This window comes from Leptinotarsa decemlineata, unplaced genomic scaffold (genome assembly GCF_025532065.1).
Source record: "Leptinotarsa decemlineata unplaced genomic scaffold, Ldec_3_MD MMD2_tig00026307_RagTag_RagTag, whole genome shotgun sequence".
NCBI lineage: Eukaryota > Metazoa > Arthropoda > Insecta > Coleoptera > Chrysomelidae > Leptinotarsa > Leptinotarsa decemlineata.
The window spans coordinates 15514114-15530869 of NW_027412681.1; the positions used below are offsets into that span (position 1 = coordinate 15514114).

Consider the following 16756-nt stretch of genomic DNA (forward strand, 5'->3'; position numbering starts at 1 on the left):
TTGGTATCTGTTACGGTTTAGAATATAGCAATGTTACCACATGATAAAAAAAACTGCCTGTACAAACATAATACGACAAACTTTTGGAACTTCTCATGAATCATTTAATTTGAAGTCCCCACATTCTAACACAATCGCGGATGAAGTTCCCTCATCGACACTCAAATTAAATCTACTCACAATGCCAATGTTCTTCAAACAATCCTACAATATTTTTTTCATTTGAGGTCTTCGCATCTGCACATAAATGCAGATGAGGTCCTCGCATCTACACACATTATGCAAATGAGGTCCCCGCATCGGCATACAAATGAAGTCATTCATCACACACATAGAAAAAGGCGCGAATTTGAAGAGTCCTCACAACCCATGGCAATTACGGAGTACTCGGAAGAAACACACAATTTTTTCTGTTATTTATAAGTTGATGAGGGAAGTTAATATGAACAACCGCTACCATAAACTATAAACTATTTATTACTCTAATGTGAATAAAATTTATACATTCCCTGCGAGAATATTCTTCTCTTATCTTTGTACAGGATAGAATATAAAAAAGGAAGTACCATAAAAAACTACATAAAACAAAACAGGGGAAAGAATCCAATTTGCAAACACTTTTACAGTATGATACATAGCACTCTCCCCTCTCTAATCAAGTTATATAATTTTAAAAATTCGATTATAATTATGCAAGTAACAAAATATAAATATTATACATAATAAACATGCATCAGGTATAAGTTAATCTATCAGGTGGTTTAATAACACGTTTTGGCCTTTAAAAGTTTTCACTAGTACTACATGTCAAACCCTGGTTTTCAGAGTTGGAAATATTTACAGTACTACAGTGATTTCGGGAACAAAAACTATATATGTACATTTACCTAATATTTTTTTAACCACAGCGGGTATCCAAGTTACCTTGTTTATCGTACGATAGTCTTTTACGATAACATTTTCATTTATATTAAATGTTGGTCTATCCTTCCCACCAAAATGTTTAATTTGTTTTACCTGTTGTTTTTCTATTCTTTTTTTGATGTCTTCTCTAGGAGGTTTCAATAAATCGAATTTTGTACGTATATCGCGGCCAAACATTAATATTGAAGGCGATACGTTAGTTGTTGAATGAACAGAGGTTCTATAGTCGAACAAAAAATCATTTAGTGCTGTAGAAATATCGATGTTTTTATTTGTACCTAGAGCATTCTGTAAAGATTTTTTAACAGTTTTTACCGTTACTTCTGCGGCACCATTTGATTGAGGATTGAATGGAGAAGATGTAATATGCATAATATTATATCTTTTCAGAAATATTTGAAATTCACCACTTGGGAAATTTTTTGCGTTATCCGACATTACATATTTAGGTATTCCAAAACGTGAAAATACTGAAAGGAGTGCTTTCACAGTGAAACTTGAAGACATTGTTCTTGTGGGAAACACTTCAATCCACTTTGTATGTGCGTCGAATATAATCAAGTAATAATTATCCGGAAATGGACCAAAATAATCTATATGAATTCGATAAAAAATTTCATCGGGCCATTTCCAGGGAAGTACTTTATTTTTGACTGGACTTGACTTATTAACTGAACAATTTTTACATGAGTTAGACAATCTTTCAATATCAGCGTTTATACCGGGCCAATAGAAATGATTCCTAGCAATACTTTTTATTTTCATTACACCAATGTGCGAGGAATGAAGCTGTGATAATATTTGTTTCTTAAGACCTTCCGGTATAACAATTCTATGATTCCATAATAAAATATTGTTTTCGATCGATAATTCATGCCTGATTGGATAAAATTGTTTGAATCTTGCAGTATTCTTTGAGCTTTTCGGCCAACCGTATTTTACATATTTGATTATCTTTTGTAAAGTTTCATCAAAATGTATATGTTGCTTAACATGCTCAAAATTCGCTGCAGTTAATTCAGTTTCAAAATAGTTGAAATAATCAATATCAACAGATTTCCATCCATCCATCCATATAAATGTGGAAACATTTATATTCAAGGGTAAACGTGAAAGAAAATCTGCGGAATTATTTTCGGACTTAACGTATTCTATTTTGTGACGATAATTTGATAATATGACTGCCCAGCGGCGTAGTCGATTCGCTGAAAATTGAGGAATACCTTTTTTTGGATTAAAAATTGCCATAAGCGGTTTATTATCCGTAACCAATGTAAAATCTCTATTGTAAAGATACTGATTGAATTTACACAAACCGAAAATTATACTCAGTCCCTCTCTTTCTATTTGGCTGTACCCTTTTTCAGCTACAGATAAGGTACGGCTTGCATATGCTATAGGTTTTTCGACATTATTTGGTAAAATGTGACTTATTAAACACCCTATTCCATAAGGGCTTGCATCAGTTGTCAGTCTCAATTCGTATTCTGGATTATAGTGTGTTAATACTGGAGCAGAAATTAACAAATTTTTAATTTTTTTGAATGCAGTATCACATTTTTTACTCCAAATGAACTTGACATCCTTTTTTAATAAATTATATAATGGACTGAGAACTGTTGCAAGATTGGGAATGAATTTTCCGTAGTAATTTATCATTCCTAACAAAGATTTCAACTGGATAATGTTTTCTGGAATCGGTGCCTTCTCAATGGCAATAATTTTATCTTGAGAAGTAGACAATCCATCTTTATTAATAATGTAACCTAAATATTGAACTTCTGCTTTATTAAAATCACATTTATCGACACGAACCTTCAAACCTACTTCTTGCAAACGAGACAGAACTTTGTCAAGCCTACTATTATGTTCAAAATCATTTTTACCACACACAAGAATATCGTCCAAAAAAACAACTGATCCTTCTATGTTTTGTAACAAAGATTCCATGATTTTTTGAAACTTAGCACAAGCACATGCAACACCGTATGGTAAACGTTGGTATTGAAATAAACCTTTATGGGTTGAAATTGTGACTAATTACTTGGAGTTTTCATCTAAAAGTATTTGAGCATAGGCTTGCGATAAGTCAATTTTAGAAAATATTGCACCCCCCTGTAATCGTGAAAAAAAATCATCTATCCGAGGAAGTGGAAACTGATCAATTTCAAGAACAGGATTGATAGTAATTTTGAAATCTCCACATATGCGAACAGAACCGTCTTTTTTAATGACTGGTACAATGGGAGTTGCCCATTTTGAAAAATCAACAGGTTTCAAAATTCCTATCTCAACCAATCTATCAATTTCATCGTTTACTTTATCTCGCAAACCGTAAGGTAAGGGTCTTGCACGAAAAAATTCAGGAGATACCTCTTCGTCTTTTAATTTTAAAGTTACAGTACCTTTGTTAAAAGTACCAAGCCCAGGAGAAAATAATGCATCGTACCTTTTGATAATTTCATCAACGCTAGTGGGAGTAGTTGAATAATAATTGACTGATGCAATTTTTAATTTAAATAAACTCATGAAATCGCGCCCTAAAATTGGTGTAGCCCCATTTTTTATAACAAATATATCAATATCATTGCACATATCATTATAAATTATTTTGACTTGAAAAATACCTAATGGTCTCATTTCATTTCCATTGTAAAAATGCAGAACTTTGTCTGTTGAAATCATTGGGTAATTATGAAAGTTACTCAAATAAAACTATTCTGAAACTGCTGAAATGCTAGCTCCCGAATCCAGTTGAAAAGAGTATTCTTTTTCATCTATAACCACTTTTACAAAATAGGGTTCATTACTTACGTTACATGAAAAAATTGTAAAACAGTCTTCATCATTTACTTCCAGAAAGTTTTGAAAATTTTTCTTTTTCTTCTGTTTATTCGGACAAACAGGCGCTAAATGACCTTTAATTTTACATATATTGCATGAGAAATCGCGGTATCGACACAAATTGGTAGAGTGATTACTCCTACCACACACAGAACATTTAATTTTTGCACAAGCACCACCACTTGTTGAAGGTTGATTCTGGAACTGTTGAGCTGGAAGTGCGTTGTGACGTTTCTTCCGGTCATGAGACACGTGATGAATGCTTGGTTCAACTTTCACTACAGGCCCTTCCAATACTGTATTCTGCCTAACTGCCATTTTGGACGAAGCTATGCGAATAACATCTGAAAATTTACAGTCCTTCTTCTCTTCAAAAAGTCTGTCCTGAACAGTACCCTTCTCAAATCCAACAACAAATCGATCCCTCAAAAGCATATCCAACATTGTTGACTCAAATTCGCAACTCGAAGCAAGATTTCGTACCCTTGCGGCCCATTCGGTGGAACTTTCTTGAGTTGACTTTACTGCATTGTAAAATTTGAATCGGTGAGCAAAAATGGATTCACTATTCTCAAAATGATCGTTGAACAAGATTATCAAATTTTTATAATCCTTGTCTTCAGGTTTGTTGGGCAAGGATAGGTTATATATCAGTTTATAGGCTCCTTCACTGAGTGCATTTAATAAAATCGCACGTTTTTTGTCAGCATCTGTTGTTCCATTTACTATGAAATAGTTTTCCATCCTTCTGATGAAAATGGTCCAATCGCTAGTTTGAGGATCAAACTCTCTAATATGTCCTAGATTCGACATTATTACTCTTTTTCCTCGTCGCCACTGTTATTTATGGGTTGATGAGGGAAGTTAATATGAACAACCGCTACCATAAACTATAAACTGTTTATTACTCTAATGTGAATAAAATTTATACATTCCCTGCGAGAATATTCTTCTCTTATCTTTGTACAGGATAGAATATAAAAAAGGAAGTACCATAAAAAACTACATAAAACAAAACAGGGGAAAGAATCCAATTTGCAAACACTTCTACAGTATGATACATAGCATTTTCCATTCGCAATTTCAAAGGATCTGAGAGGCTTTTGGGAATGCTTATGAAATTTCATCGTCAGTAATATAAGCGCTATTGGTCTAAGACGTCTCCTTCACCATGTCCTCGGAACCTTATAGATAATTCCACGGTCCTCGCTTCACCACCCAGTCACGTATTGGTATGTGTGTGTGTGTGGTGTGTGTGTGGCAGATACCCACTTCGCCACCTGGCGGACATGCTACTGAATCAACTGCAGATAAGGTTTATGACTAGCTGGAATTGATTTTGTTTGGTTGGGATACTCAGACGGTTCACTCAGTCTAAAGTGACCTGCCCACTACTGATGATGGGGTAATATTCCGAAACCGGTGTATCGATTGCTTGTACTGACTAAATAAAATTAATTAATGCTTTTCATATGCTGGAAGCAACTTGCGAAGAATCTTCCGAATGGAAGACGTTTCACAGTTGCCTGATGGTTTCACTTCAGCTTTCTATGCGGCATTAGCTGTGTCAGTTGTTGTCTGTACATCTATATATATACTCCGGGTTTCCGGGTTTCGATCCGTGTTCTGCTTTTTATTCTCACTAAAATTATCTCCACAACTTTTCGGCAAAGCCCGATTTGCCATCATCTGGTGATGTCTGGAGTTCAGAACTAGACTGATCTGTTTGGACTCTCTTGATTTATAGGTATGGGTAGTTTCATTTACCTGGGTTTCTTCTACTGCTTGTTTTGGCCCTTCTCCCCGTGCAGGTTTGAAATGTTAACTCGATGATTCTTACGAATAATGTATAATGATAAGTTTTTCCGGGTTTCTATCCGTAATAGTGAGGTGGGTTAGAATTCATGAAGGAGACAGCTCATACATTCAGAGAATGATTGATTATTCTGTTTAGATTTATTGTCCTAGAACTCACTTCCAGTAAATAGATCCAGTACCAGTCTAATATGAATGGTTTCATTTAAGGCCTTCTTTCGATTGAATGACCTTTTCTCGTATTAGTACTGCTGCAGAGCTAGAATGCCTTGCGTGAATGCCTAATACAGTAGTAGCAGTAGTTAGTAGTTACCCGCTGTTGAGCCGATCAAGATTGTTGTACCCACAGAACACTGCAGACCCAAGGTTGGAACTCTAGGACCATAATTGTGTCTTCAAGTCACCTCGAGAGGAACACACACAGATAAGCCTATCTATTGAGATAGTGATAAAGAACTTGCAATAACTATATTTTTGATTCTTGATCAATTATTTCAGCAAATACTCATGTTCTTCAAACCTATAAAAAAGAAAAATATTAGAGTAGAGTAGATTCTCTTATGCTCATGTAGATACTAAGTTGGGGTGTAACAACTCTCGCATAGGAGCCTAGTCAGAACTGTTCTGCGAGTCTCCTGGATGAGCATATGAATCCATTGATCCTTCATAAACATAAATCCATTTTCCAAACCTAGTGTAGGCTGGCAATATCGCTATATTGAATGTAAAGTGTAACTTAGAAACTCCAACGTTTCAGGTATGGAAGATACACCCAGGCATCTTGTTTTGTATGGACTTCATGAAAAAACATCCTCATTTCTAACTTTTTTCCATTCTTTTTCGTTATTTACTTCGTTTTCTTGAACTTCTCTCATATTACTGATAGACTTGACATTCAAGATAGCTGAGATAACTTCGTTACTACTAAAAAACTTTTCATCAACCTGCGATTCGAAACAATTTGGAGCAGCAGCCTCTCTGTAAGATATTATTTTGAGTGAATGTGATTGTTTTGTTTTTAAGAGTGATAAGACAGAATTCGACGGTTTGGTCAGTTTAGTTCCTTTTTCATCACCATCACTACTTCCACTTCTCTCATCTTGATCCTTTTTCCGTTTGAGAGGTTTTCTGACTGAAAATAATAGTAATTGATATAATACTATACGAAAATTACAAACCGTTGTTAACTAACACCCACGGGAGCCAAAAGGAATCATCTGATCATATATATATACGTAATCATCAAAGTTCCTACTTGATTTCTAGATAATAATATATATTAATATAATATATGATAATATAATAATAATAATATATTCACACAAATAAAAGTATCATTTCAGTATTATTTTTCAGTTGATTACCTTTGAGTTATTCCTCCATTTTCTTGATCTTAATACCTTCTAAATATTATGTTATGAAGTTGAGAAAAAGAGAAGTATTGTGTGAATTTCACTTGTCACTTCGGAACGGAAGTTTCATACAAAATAATATTGGTGACCCCGATGTGATCGCGAAATAAAGGAAGAACAAAAATTAAACCAAAGACGCACTGTTGGTTTGAACTGTAGCCTATCAACGAATTATATTTGCTGTTTCACTCAGATTTGGTATAACAACAGCAGTGAATAATCTCCACATAAGTGTATCTGAAAAAATACTGACAGTTAAATCTTCAAAATCCAAAGAAAATTACGAAATCGAAACGTTAACGAGAATTACACCTGTAAAGCAGCTTTCGATTTCCAGGTTAGGATTGCAAGCCGCAGATGTGAGAAGCAGATTGACACAGACAATAAAATTGAACTGAAAAACCCATCAACAGAATGTATTTTTGGACAGTCCGCAATCAGAATGTCGGCAAGAAGAGGATGTCCTCGAACAATATATTGCAATAATCCGTCAGATTCAGAAGCTCTTACTTTCATGCATTTTTTGTTGGGATATTCTTACACCACGCGCGAATCTACATTACTTCCAATAAACCCTAATGCTAACGGATTGAGGCGCGAATGGAGAATGTCTCGAATGTTGGTTGATACATTTTGAAACAGATAGGTGAAACAATATCATCCACGTTTGACGAAAAGGAGTAACTGGACCAACGACAACAAACCCATCTCAGCAATAAATGATTGTCCTGACCAAAATGGATATTATTTGGTACGAAAGTTAGATACGAAATAAGAAATTTAAAATCAAGCGAAGCTTTGTTCTAAAATTTTATCTTTCACAGAAATTGAAAAAAGGTTACTCAACTTAGCTTTTTGGAACCACTTTCTCATATCCATTTAGGCAGTGTCGGTGATCTTGTTAATTGATTATTCTTTGCACAGAAATTTTTAAGCAACCATTACGAAATATATTTTGCGATATATTAAATGTTATAAAAAAATATGTTTCAACTCGTAACCAGATGGGTGAAGGTCATTCTATGATCGGATCTTAGACTAAGAAGCCGACGGACTCCGAGCTTCCTACAATATCTCTTGCTAATTGCTCGAACAGGTAAACCTCACACTATTGGAGAGGATTTAATTTTATTTTACCGACAATAAAAGAAGTAATAACTACTGTGCTCCATAAACCAGCGGCAGATATTATCCGAAAAATTTCTTTGAGCAATAGTTCCGTGCAAAGACGAATTGATGAGAAGGCTGAAAATATTGAAGATTCATTGTGCAATCATCCGAAGACTTCTAAATTCTCAATTCAGTTAGATGAGTCCACTTTACCAACTAATGAAGCATTGTTGTTGGCATACGTGAGGTTTACTAAAAATGAAAAAATATATCAAGAACTACTGTTTGCCAGAAATTTAGAGATAGATACAAAAGGAGAAACCATATATAATACACTGGAAAAATTTTGTGATGAGAAAGAAATTCCAATAAAGAATATTATATCAGCTGCTACAGATGGCGCTTCGGCTATGACAGGACGTCATAAAGGCTTCATAGCGTACTTAAAAAATAAAATTCCAGATGTGCTCGCTGTATATTGCGTCATTCGAAGGCAACATTTGGTTGCGAAAAATTTGAGTGAGCGCCTCTCTCAATCACTGCAATATATCATCAAAGCAATCAATTAAATTCGAAACAGCTCTTTAAATGTGTTGTTAATGATGAAGATTTCAACCGATTGCTATTTCACACAGAAGTGCGTTGGTTATCAAGAGGTAACTGTCTGACTCGATTTTACAATCTATTCGACTCTGTAATAGAGCTCTTGAAAAATGAAGGCAAAGAATTTCACGACAATCTCATCACTTCAAAGAATGATATTGCGTACTTGACAGACCTGTATAAATTATTTATTGACGTCAATCTCCAACTTCAAGGTGACGACTTGAATTTTATTGAAACAAAAAATGTAATTGCTAATTTTGTAGGCAAATTGCTCTTATACAAGAACAATATCGGCAGGTCAGCAGTATCCTTCAACAACGACGACTTGTTTGTTCACTGCCAACATTTGGCGAACCCCCACAGTCATTTCGCAGAACGATTCCAGGACATTTTATCCCGCAATTGTACCCTTAATTGTGGTACATCGTTAAACGATTTTTGAAAGCAGTCCCATCATTGTATTTGTGTGCAACGTGCTGTGGCAACGTTGCTAACTAAAAAGAGAAATCGTTTGCAGATTACCGAACACGGTGACTAACGGCTGTTTTTGAGTGAATTCGAGCCTGATATCAACAAACTTGTTGAAAATCATCAAAGTCATCCTTCACATTAGATTGTTTGCAGAATTCAAATTGAAATGTTTGTTTTAATAACATGAATAAAAGTTTTCCTAATATTACTGTTATATATTGGGTAACTTAGTGGACTGTTTTAATAGGTCTTTGAAAATTATCGAGTAGTTCGTTCTGTTCAGTGGTGCTAATGAATGAGAATTAACTAACAATAATAATGATATCAAAGAGAGAGAATTTAACGTGTCTGTGATTTCCTTACCTTGATTTTGGTCACAACGGCACTTGAGGAATCGGTGAATAGAGAGAGAGAGAGAGATAAGAAACTGCACTTTTCCAGTACAACTGCAGTTTTCTCGAGCACTTTCGGTTCTTTCTCCGGAATCGAACCTTTTGTCTATATGTTCTTCCTCTCGCGGCAGACAGAAAACCACAGTCGTCTCGCGATAAGAATATTAACAAAAAAAATGAAAAAAAACTCTACTTAATCAGACAAACACACTATACAGGGAGGTGGTGACGATACATACCGCCCACCTAAAATGCCGAGGCATTTTATTGATTATTTTCGAGTGGTAAAGGGCAAAGCTTTACCACTGACCGTTTGAGCAATCCAGTAGGAGTTTTTAGTGAGGCAACGCGTATTATTCCGTCTGTGCCCGGATAAACTTCAACCACACGGCCAAGTTGCCAACGTGAGGGAGGCATTGAGTCGTGCTTAATTAAAACCATCGTACCCAGTTCAATGTTAACAGTGGGATCAGTCCACTTGCCTCGCTGGAACAAGGTATGGAGATACTCTTTGCTCCATCGCGACCAGAAATCTTTATGTAAATGTTAAATCAACTGCCACCGTGATAGTCTATTTAACGTGACTTTGCCAAGCTCTTCATCGGGGGAAGCATTCAGCGGTTCCAGAGTTAAAAAATGACCTGGAGTGAGAACGGACAGATCGTTAGGGTCAGAGCTGATCGGACAGAGCGGCCTAGAATTCAAAACTGATTCTACTTGGACCAATAAAGTGTTGAATTCTTCGTAGGTAAGAAGCTGTTTTCCAAGGACTCTAGAGATGTGATTTTTAACTGACTTGATACCAGCCTCCCACAATCCACCGAAGTGAGGACTAGAAGGGGGGATAAAACTCCACTCGATTAGCTCTTGTTGAGCAGCAATATGAAAACCTTTGAGGATTCGAGAGGCTCCAATAAAATTAGTCCCGTTATCACTAAATATCTTTGTAACCCTACCACGTCGAGCAATCAAGCGCCGCAGAGCTGCCAAAAACGTCTCGGATGTCAAATCTGTCGCCAACTCTAAATGGAGTGCCTTAGTCGCAAAACACACGAAGAGGCAAATATAGGCATTGTGGGTTTTCGCACCACGATGTCGACCGAGAGTTATGGAATAGGGTCCGCCGAAATCGATGCCAATGCAAGAGAATGGTTTCATCTGTGACACGCGTAATGGAGGGAGGTTTCCCATTGGAGCTCGGGATGGAATGGGATTTTGTTTCCAGCATGTAAGGCACTTTGGAAGTTTCTTACGGATGGTGCGTTTCGCAGATAATATCCAGTATTTCTGGAGTAAGAGAAAATACAGAGTTTGGAAACCAGGGTGGAAATATTGGCAGTGTATACTTTCGATGATTAAGTCGGTTAACCGATATTTGCTGGGTAATAATAACGGGTGTCGTTTGTCATAAGTGAGTTTGGAGTGTGTAAGACGACCACCTACTCTCAAGAGACCATTTGTGTCAAGAAAGAGATTCAACTTGCGAAGTGATTTCTCTAAAACTTTTCCACTGAGTAAGGAGGAGATTTCAGAGTGGAACACGTGAGATTGGATATGTTTAACTAGGGAGAGTGAAGCATGATGGAGATCTTCGAACGTGAGGTAAGACAACTTTCGTTCGGAAGGAGGAAGCTGACAATTATGAAGGAAACGCTTTACATAAGCGACAATCCTTTGAATTTTGGTGAAGGAGGAATACTTTTCTAACAGGATATCAAGAAAATTACTTTCTCTTTGGGTGGACAAAACAGTTCTTTTTTCTTCCAGGAGATATTCTGCATCTAACTCAGCGGAGCTAACCATGGAGGGCCAAAAAGTCGAAGGTTGGCGAAGCCAAGAAGGCCCCGCCCACCATTGGGAATGATCTATTAGCTGATTGGGAATGATCTATTAGCTGGGATGGAAAAAGGCCTCGAGATGCACAATCAGCAGGGTTGTCTTTTGATGGAACGTAATGCCAAACTTCAGGGGAGAGCTTGCCTTGAATTCGACTTACGCGGTTACTCACGAAAGTTTTCCATTTATGAGGAGACGAACGTATCCATGACAAGGTTGTTGATGAGTCTGACCAGGCAAAAATATTGCTTACGGGAATTTGTTTGTCAAAAATCTTTATAACGAAAAAGAGGAGATCAGCTAGTAGACAAGCCGTAGAGAGTTCGAGTTTTGGGATAGAGAGGGTTTTAAGAGGAGATACTTTGGATTTTGCGCATATCAGGCTAACGCGTATGTCATCCATAGTTTCATATCGACAGTATATAATGGCCGCGTAACCATGTTCACTGGCATCAGCAAAGCCATGCAGGGTACAGGAAAAAGAAGAGGTATGGAATAGAAAGCGAGGAACGCTAATGTTTGAGAGAATTGGAAGCTCATCCTTTATCCGATTCCAAATGCATGTCACTTCCGAAGGAGGATTTTCGTCCCAGCCTATTCCTAAGGTCCACAAATGTTGAATGAGCTTTTTTGCAAAAAGAGTAAGAGGACTAAGAAATCCCAAGGGGTCGAATATCCTGGCAATTTCGGAAAGTATATTTCGCTTGGAGCAAGGTACTGACTTGGAACATATAGTGAAAGAAAAATGATCAGCGGAAGCATTCCACTGTAAACCTAGAACCTTTACAGTTGAATCATTATTAAGATCAAGCGAGGTAGAGTTATCCGAAACTTCTTGGGCAAGTAAAGAAGTGTGATTACTTTTCCATTTGTGAAGTTCGAATCCTCCTCTTCTGAGCAACGAAATGAGTTGAGATTTGAGACTTTGAGCTTCTTGAACTGACTGGCAACTTGTGACGATGTCATCTATATAGGAGGAGGTTTTTATGGCTTTAACTGCCAAGGGGAATTCTTCACCTTCATCCTGAGCAAGCTGCAGAAGGGTTCTTATCGCAAGAAAAGGGGCCGAGCTCACTCCATAAGTGACAGTATTTAGAACGTATTTCTGAACTGACTCGTTTGGAGAGAATCTCCATAGAATTTTTTGATACTTCTTATGCTGTATGGAAAGGAGAATTTGACGATACATTTGACGAATGTCTACCATGAGAGCGATAGGATTTATTCTGAAATTCAATAGGAGAGTAACCAAGTCACTCTGAAGCTTGGGTCCTATTAATAAAGTATCATTGAGTGATACCCCACTTGTGGTTTTCGCAGAAGCATCGAATACCACTCTCAGTTTGGTGGTAGCGCTTTCTGGTCGCAAAACACAATGATGTGGGATGAAATATTCATCAGCGTTATTGTATGTTTCTGTTATAGGTGACATATGGTGTTGAGAGAGGTAATCCCGCATAAATTCGGAATACTGTTCTTTTAATGAAGGATTTCTATTCAATTTGAGTTCGAGAAGATGAAATCGTCGGAGAGCGAGTTCTAGAGAATTAGAGAATATAGATGCATTGGCTCGAAAATGAAGTGAGACTATATATCTGCCTGAGGCTGTTCGGGACACAGTTTTAGAGAATATATCTTCGCAAACAGAATCTTCAGGAGAGGACTTACATATTCTTGGGACTTCCTCCATTTCCCAAAAACGTTTGAGTGTAGAGTCGAGATGAGGATTACAAGAGCAATGTAAAGATGTGAGTAATTCCGAACTAGAAGGGTTGGGAATTGATCCCATGAGAATCCAACCAAAAATAGTATGAAATGCGTTGGGTTCGTTATGTTTCCCAGGCCGGCGACCACTATTTAGGATCAAAGAAAATATTTCGGCTCCTAAGAGGAGATCGATTTCATTGGAGATGTTGAAATGAGGGTCAGCAAGCTTGAGGTTCGACAAATGAGACCAAGACGTAACATTGAGGTCATGACTAGGCATTTTATTACAAACCTTGGGCATTACGATCGCAGTCAACTTGATAAGAGGTTTAGGGCTAGTGCACGGGCGAATCTGCAGGGAGACTGCTTTAGAAGCTGAGGAATTCATGTCATTTATACGTTGGATGGAGAGGGAAATATTGTGGTTTTGATTATATAATCCAAGACGATTGCAGCAACTTTGGCTTATAATGTTGATTTGTGAACCTGAATCGAGGAGGGCACGAATTTGCTGATAGTCACCGCGGGCATCAAGAACTTCAATAAGAGCTGTTGATAAGAGTATGGTAGTATTCATGTTCGACGGTTGACATTGAGAATGAGTTGAGGGTTCGATGTTCGTGAAAGCAGAAGAAGCTTGATTTTGTGGTAGATTATCTCCTACAGGAGGCAGAGATGAGCTTTGATCTTGATGAAGTTGATTTATGGGAGGAGCGGTGATGCCAAAGTGTAACAAAGTATGATGTGTCTGCCCACAATTAAGACAGTGTGATTTTGAAGTGCAATCTTTTATCACATGTCTTGAACCGAGACAGTTGAAGCACCATCCTTTCGTTTTCACCATATTAAAGCGATCCTTAACATTCAGAGAGATGAATTGTGGACATTTGTAAATATGATGATTGCCATCACAAACTGAACAGATCACTTGTTTAACCTGGGCGTGAAACGATCTTCTGGGGGTAAAATTGGAAGATGAGTTTTGCAAATGTGTTCTGGCTTTAATATCGGGTTTAGGAATTTTCTTCTGTGTGCAATCGAAGGTTCTATCTAAGGCACTAGATTGTTTTAGCACGAAATCTCGAAGGTCATCAAATGTCGGTATGTCATCAGAACCAATTTCAATTTCGAATCGACCAACTGTATTTGAATCTAACCGCCGTACAAGCATATTAAAAAGCAAAAAGCTCCATTGGTCTGTAGGAAACCCTAAATTTTTCAGAGCTGCAATATTTTCTGTGAACGTGTCTACGAGTTTTCTGAGATTTTGAGAGGAAATATTATTATCAGGGATTCGAGGAGCATTTTCTAACTCGAGATAGTGAGCATTCGCAAGGAGTCTTTTGTTTTCGTAACGTTTCATCAAAGAATTGTATGCAACAATATAGTTTGCATCCGAGATAGGGTTACACTTCACAAGTGCTAACGGAGACCCCGACAGAGATGAGATTAGATAATTAAATTTATCTATGTTTTTCAAAGAGGAGTTATCATGGACCAAACTGTTGAACATGTCAATAAAGGTTTTCCATTGCTTGAAATTGCCATCAAATTTAACAAGTTCGATTTTTGGCAATCTCACATGACTCATTTCGGGTGGACTTGGGTTGTTTACAACATCGACTGTATTGAATAATTGAGAAAAGGTAGATTTTGCTGCATAATAATGCTTGTAAAATCCTCTGGATAGAACTTTAAATTCCTCATTGTCATATTCATCCACTGAAATGAGGAGTGGCAAAAGAACTGCATTGTGCTTTTCAAAGTCTTGATAAATATTTTCTAAGTGCGAACACATTGATTTAAATAGAGAATGAAGATCGACAGACGTTTTGGCAGCTTCTGCTATTTCAGCAATATCGCTCATACGGTCTATACAAATTTGTTGAAGAGCCCGACATTGTTTTATTTTATTCGCGTTAGCCGTCATCTTGAACTACCACAGAATTGCTAAATAACAAGCTTCAAAATACCTTGATAAATAATCGTACCGAACAAAATTATTCGATCACACCTCGTATATTGAGAATCAATATCTCACCTCTAGCAAAAACTCCAAGTATTAAATATTTTTCAAAAAAAAAAACAAGTAAAGATTGGATGTGAAATTAAAAAACAAAACGATAGAGAGGTATTCAACAGAACGTTGACTTCTTGGGTTTTTTGCCAACAGGAGAAAATTAAATGTATTTGTCTGAGAACTAAAGAGTTTGAACAAAACGAACAAACGAAAATTTTCAAGAATTCACAATATCCGGATCGTATGGACCATGTTATATATTGGGTAACTTAGTGGACTGTTTTAATAGGTCTTTGAAAATTATCGAGTAGTTCGTTCTGTTCAGTGGTGCTAATGAATGAGAATTAACTAACAATAATAATGATATCAAAGAGAGAGAATTTAACGTGTCTGTGATTTCCTTACCTTGATTTTGGTCACAACGGCACTTGAGGAATCGGTGAATAGAGAGAGAGAGAGAGATAAGAAACTGCACTTTTCCAGTACAACTGCAGTTTTCTCGAGCACTTTCGGTTCTTTCTCCGGAATCGAACCTTTTGTCTATATGTTCTTCCTCTCGCGGCAGACAGAAAACCACAGTCGTCTCGCGATAAGAATATAAACAAAAAAAATGAAAACAAAAACTCTACTTTATCAGACAAACACACTATACAGGGAGGTGGTGACGATACAATTACAAAATGGTGTTTCACATTACCATCATCAGAAAGTCTTATTTTCACATGACACACATAATTGAATTATTGAAATAATGACTGCGATTGTGATTCTTAAGATGTAGTAAAGTAAAATAAATTGGGGGGCGCTAGAAAATAATTCATTCTCGAAGTGGACGGTGGACAAAATAAGTTTGAGAACCTCTGATCTGAAGGAAGAAATCGTTCAGGCCAGTCTCAACGCCCTACACTTAACACAGTCATTCAATGATAATATAGAAAGTAGATTTCAACGCTCAAAACTGAGTTTTGAGGAACAAAATACGTATTCTGTGAATCAGGTCAACTCAATTTTACTTATACATCGATATTTACAGACTTCGATAAACGACGAGAGTCTGAACAGGAAAAGGAATTAAGTGAAGTGAGCCTTTTACAAAAGATAATTCTCATTTTATATAGGTTTTGCTAACATAATTGGGTTCAGTCAAGATCAAATACATAAACCCTTGAACCTTCAGATAATTCACATAATGAGCATAAAAATGGAAACGAAAAACCATCAACTATGGGAATGAGTATTGAGATATGAGCGACAAATAATGAAGATAGGATGAAAAACAGACTTTAGGTTACAGTGTTGACCCATTACGTATACACAACAACTTATCATATGGATGGGTATACAACAGTATTGTAAAACAATCGACCTGGCAAACAATGAACACGGACTCCTCTTGTGCCAAATTCTTTTTCATCTACAATGGACTTATACGCAGTATTCCACAGTCTAATTATATTATGATTCAATCTTGTGTAATTACCATGGTATAATTAACTGACACCGTTATGCAAATTTGTTTCATATGCTATTTTTTTCTATTTCTTGAAATATTCCAATAGTCATTCTGATATTCTACGCTGTTTCAAATCTAACAAATAAAAAATCAGGAACATCGGATG

At 36.7% G+C, this 16756-nt stretch overlaps 1 protein-coding gene across 1 annotated transcript; it reads right to left on the minus strand.

The window, feature by feature from the left end:
- Positions 1 to 3360: 3360 nt before the first annotated feature.
- On the minus strand, positions 3361 to 15798 carry LOC141485119 (uncharacterized). Its single transcript, XM_074181163.1, has 2 exons — positions 9546 to 15798; positions 3361 to 6715 (listed from the first exon to the last, which is right to left on the minus strand). The coding sequence occupies exon 2, from the start codon at positions 4579 to 4581 to the stop codon at positions 3640 to 3642; it is 942 nt and encodes a 313-aa protein (XP_074037264.1). The 5' UTR covers positions 4582 to 6715; positions 9546 to 15798; the 3' UTR covers positions 3361 to 3639.
- Between the last annotated feature and the right edge of the window lie 958 nt (positions 15799 to 16756).

Coding starts and splice junctions, on each gene's coding strand:
- LOC141485119 (XM_074181163.1), bottom strand. CDS start 4,581: ATGTCGAATCTAGGACATATTAGAGAGTTTGATCCTCAAACTAGCGAT.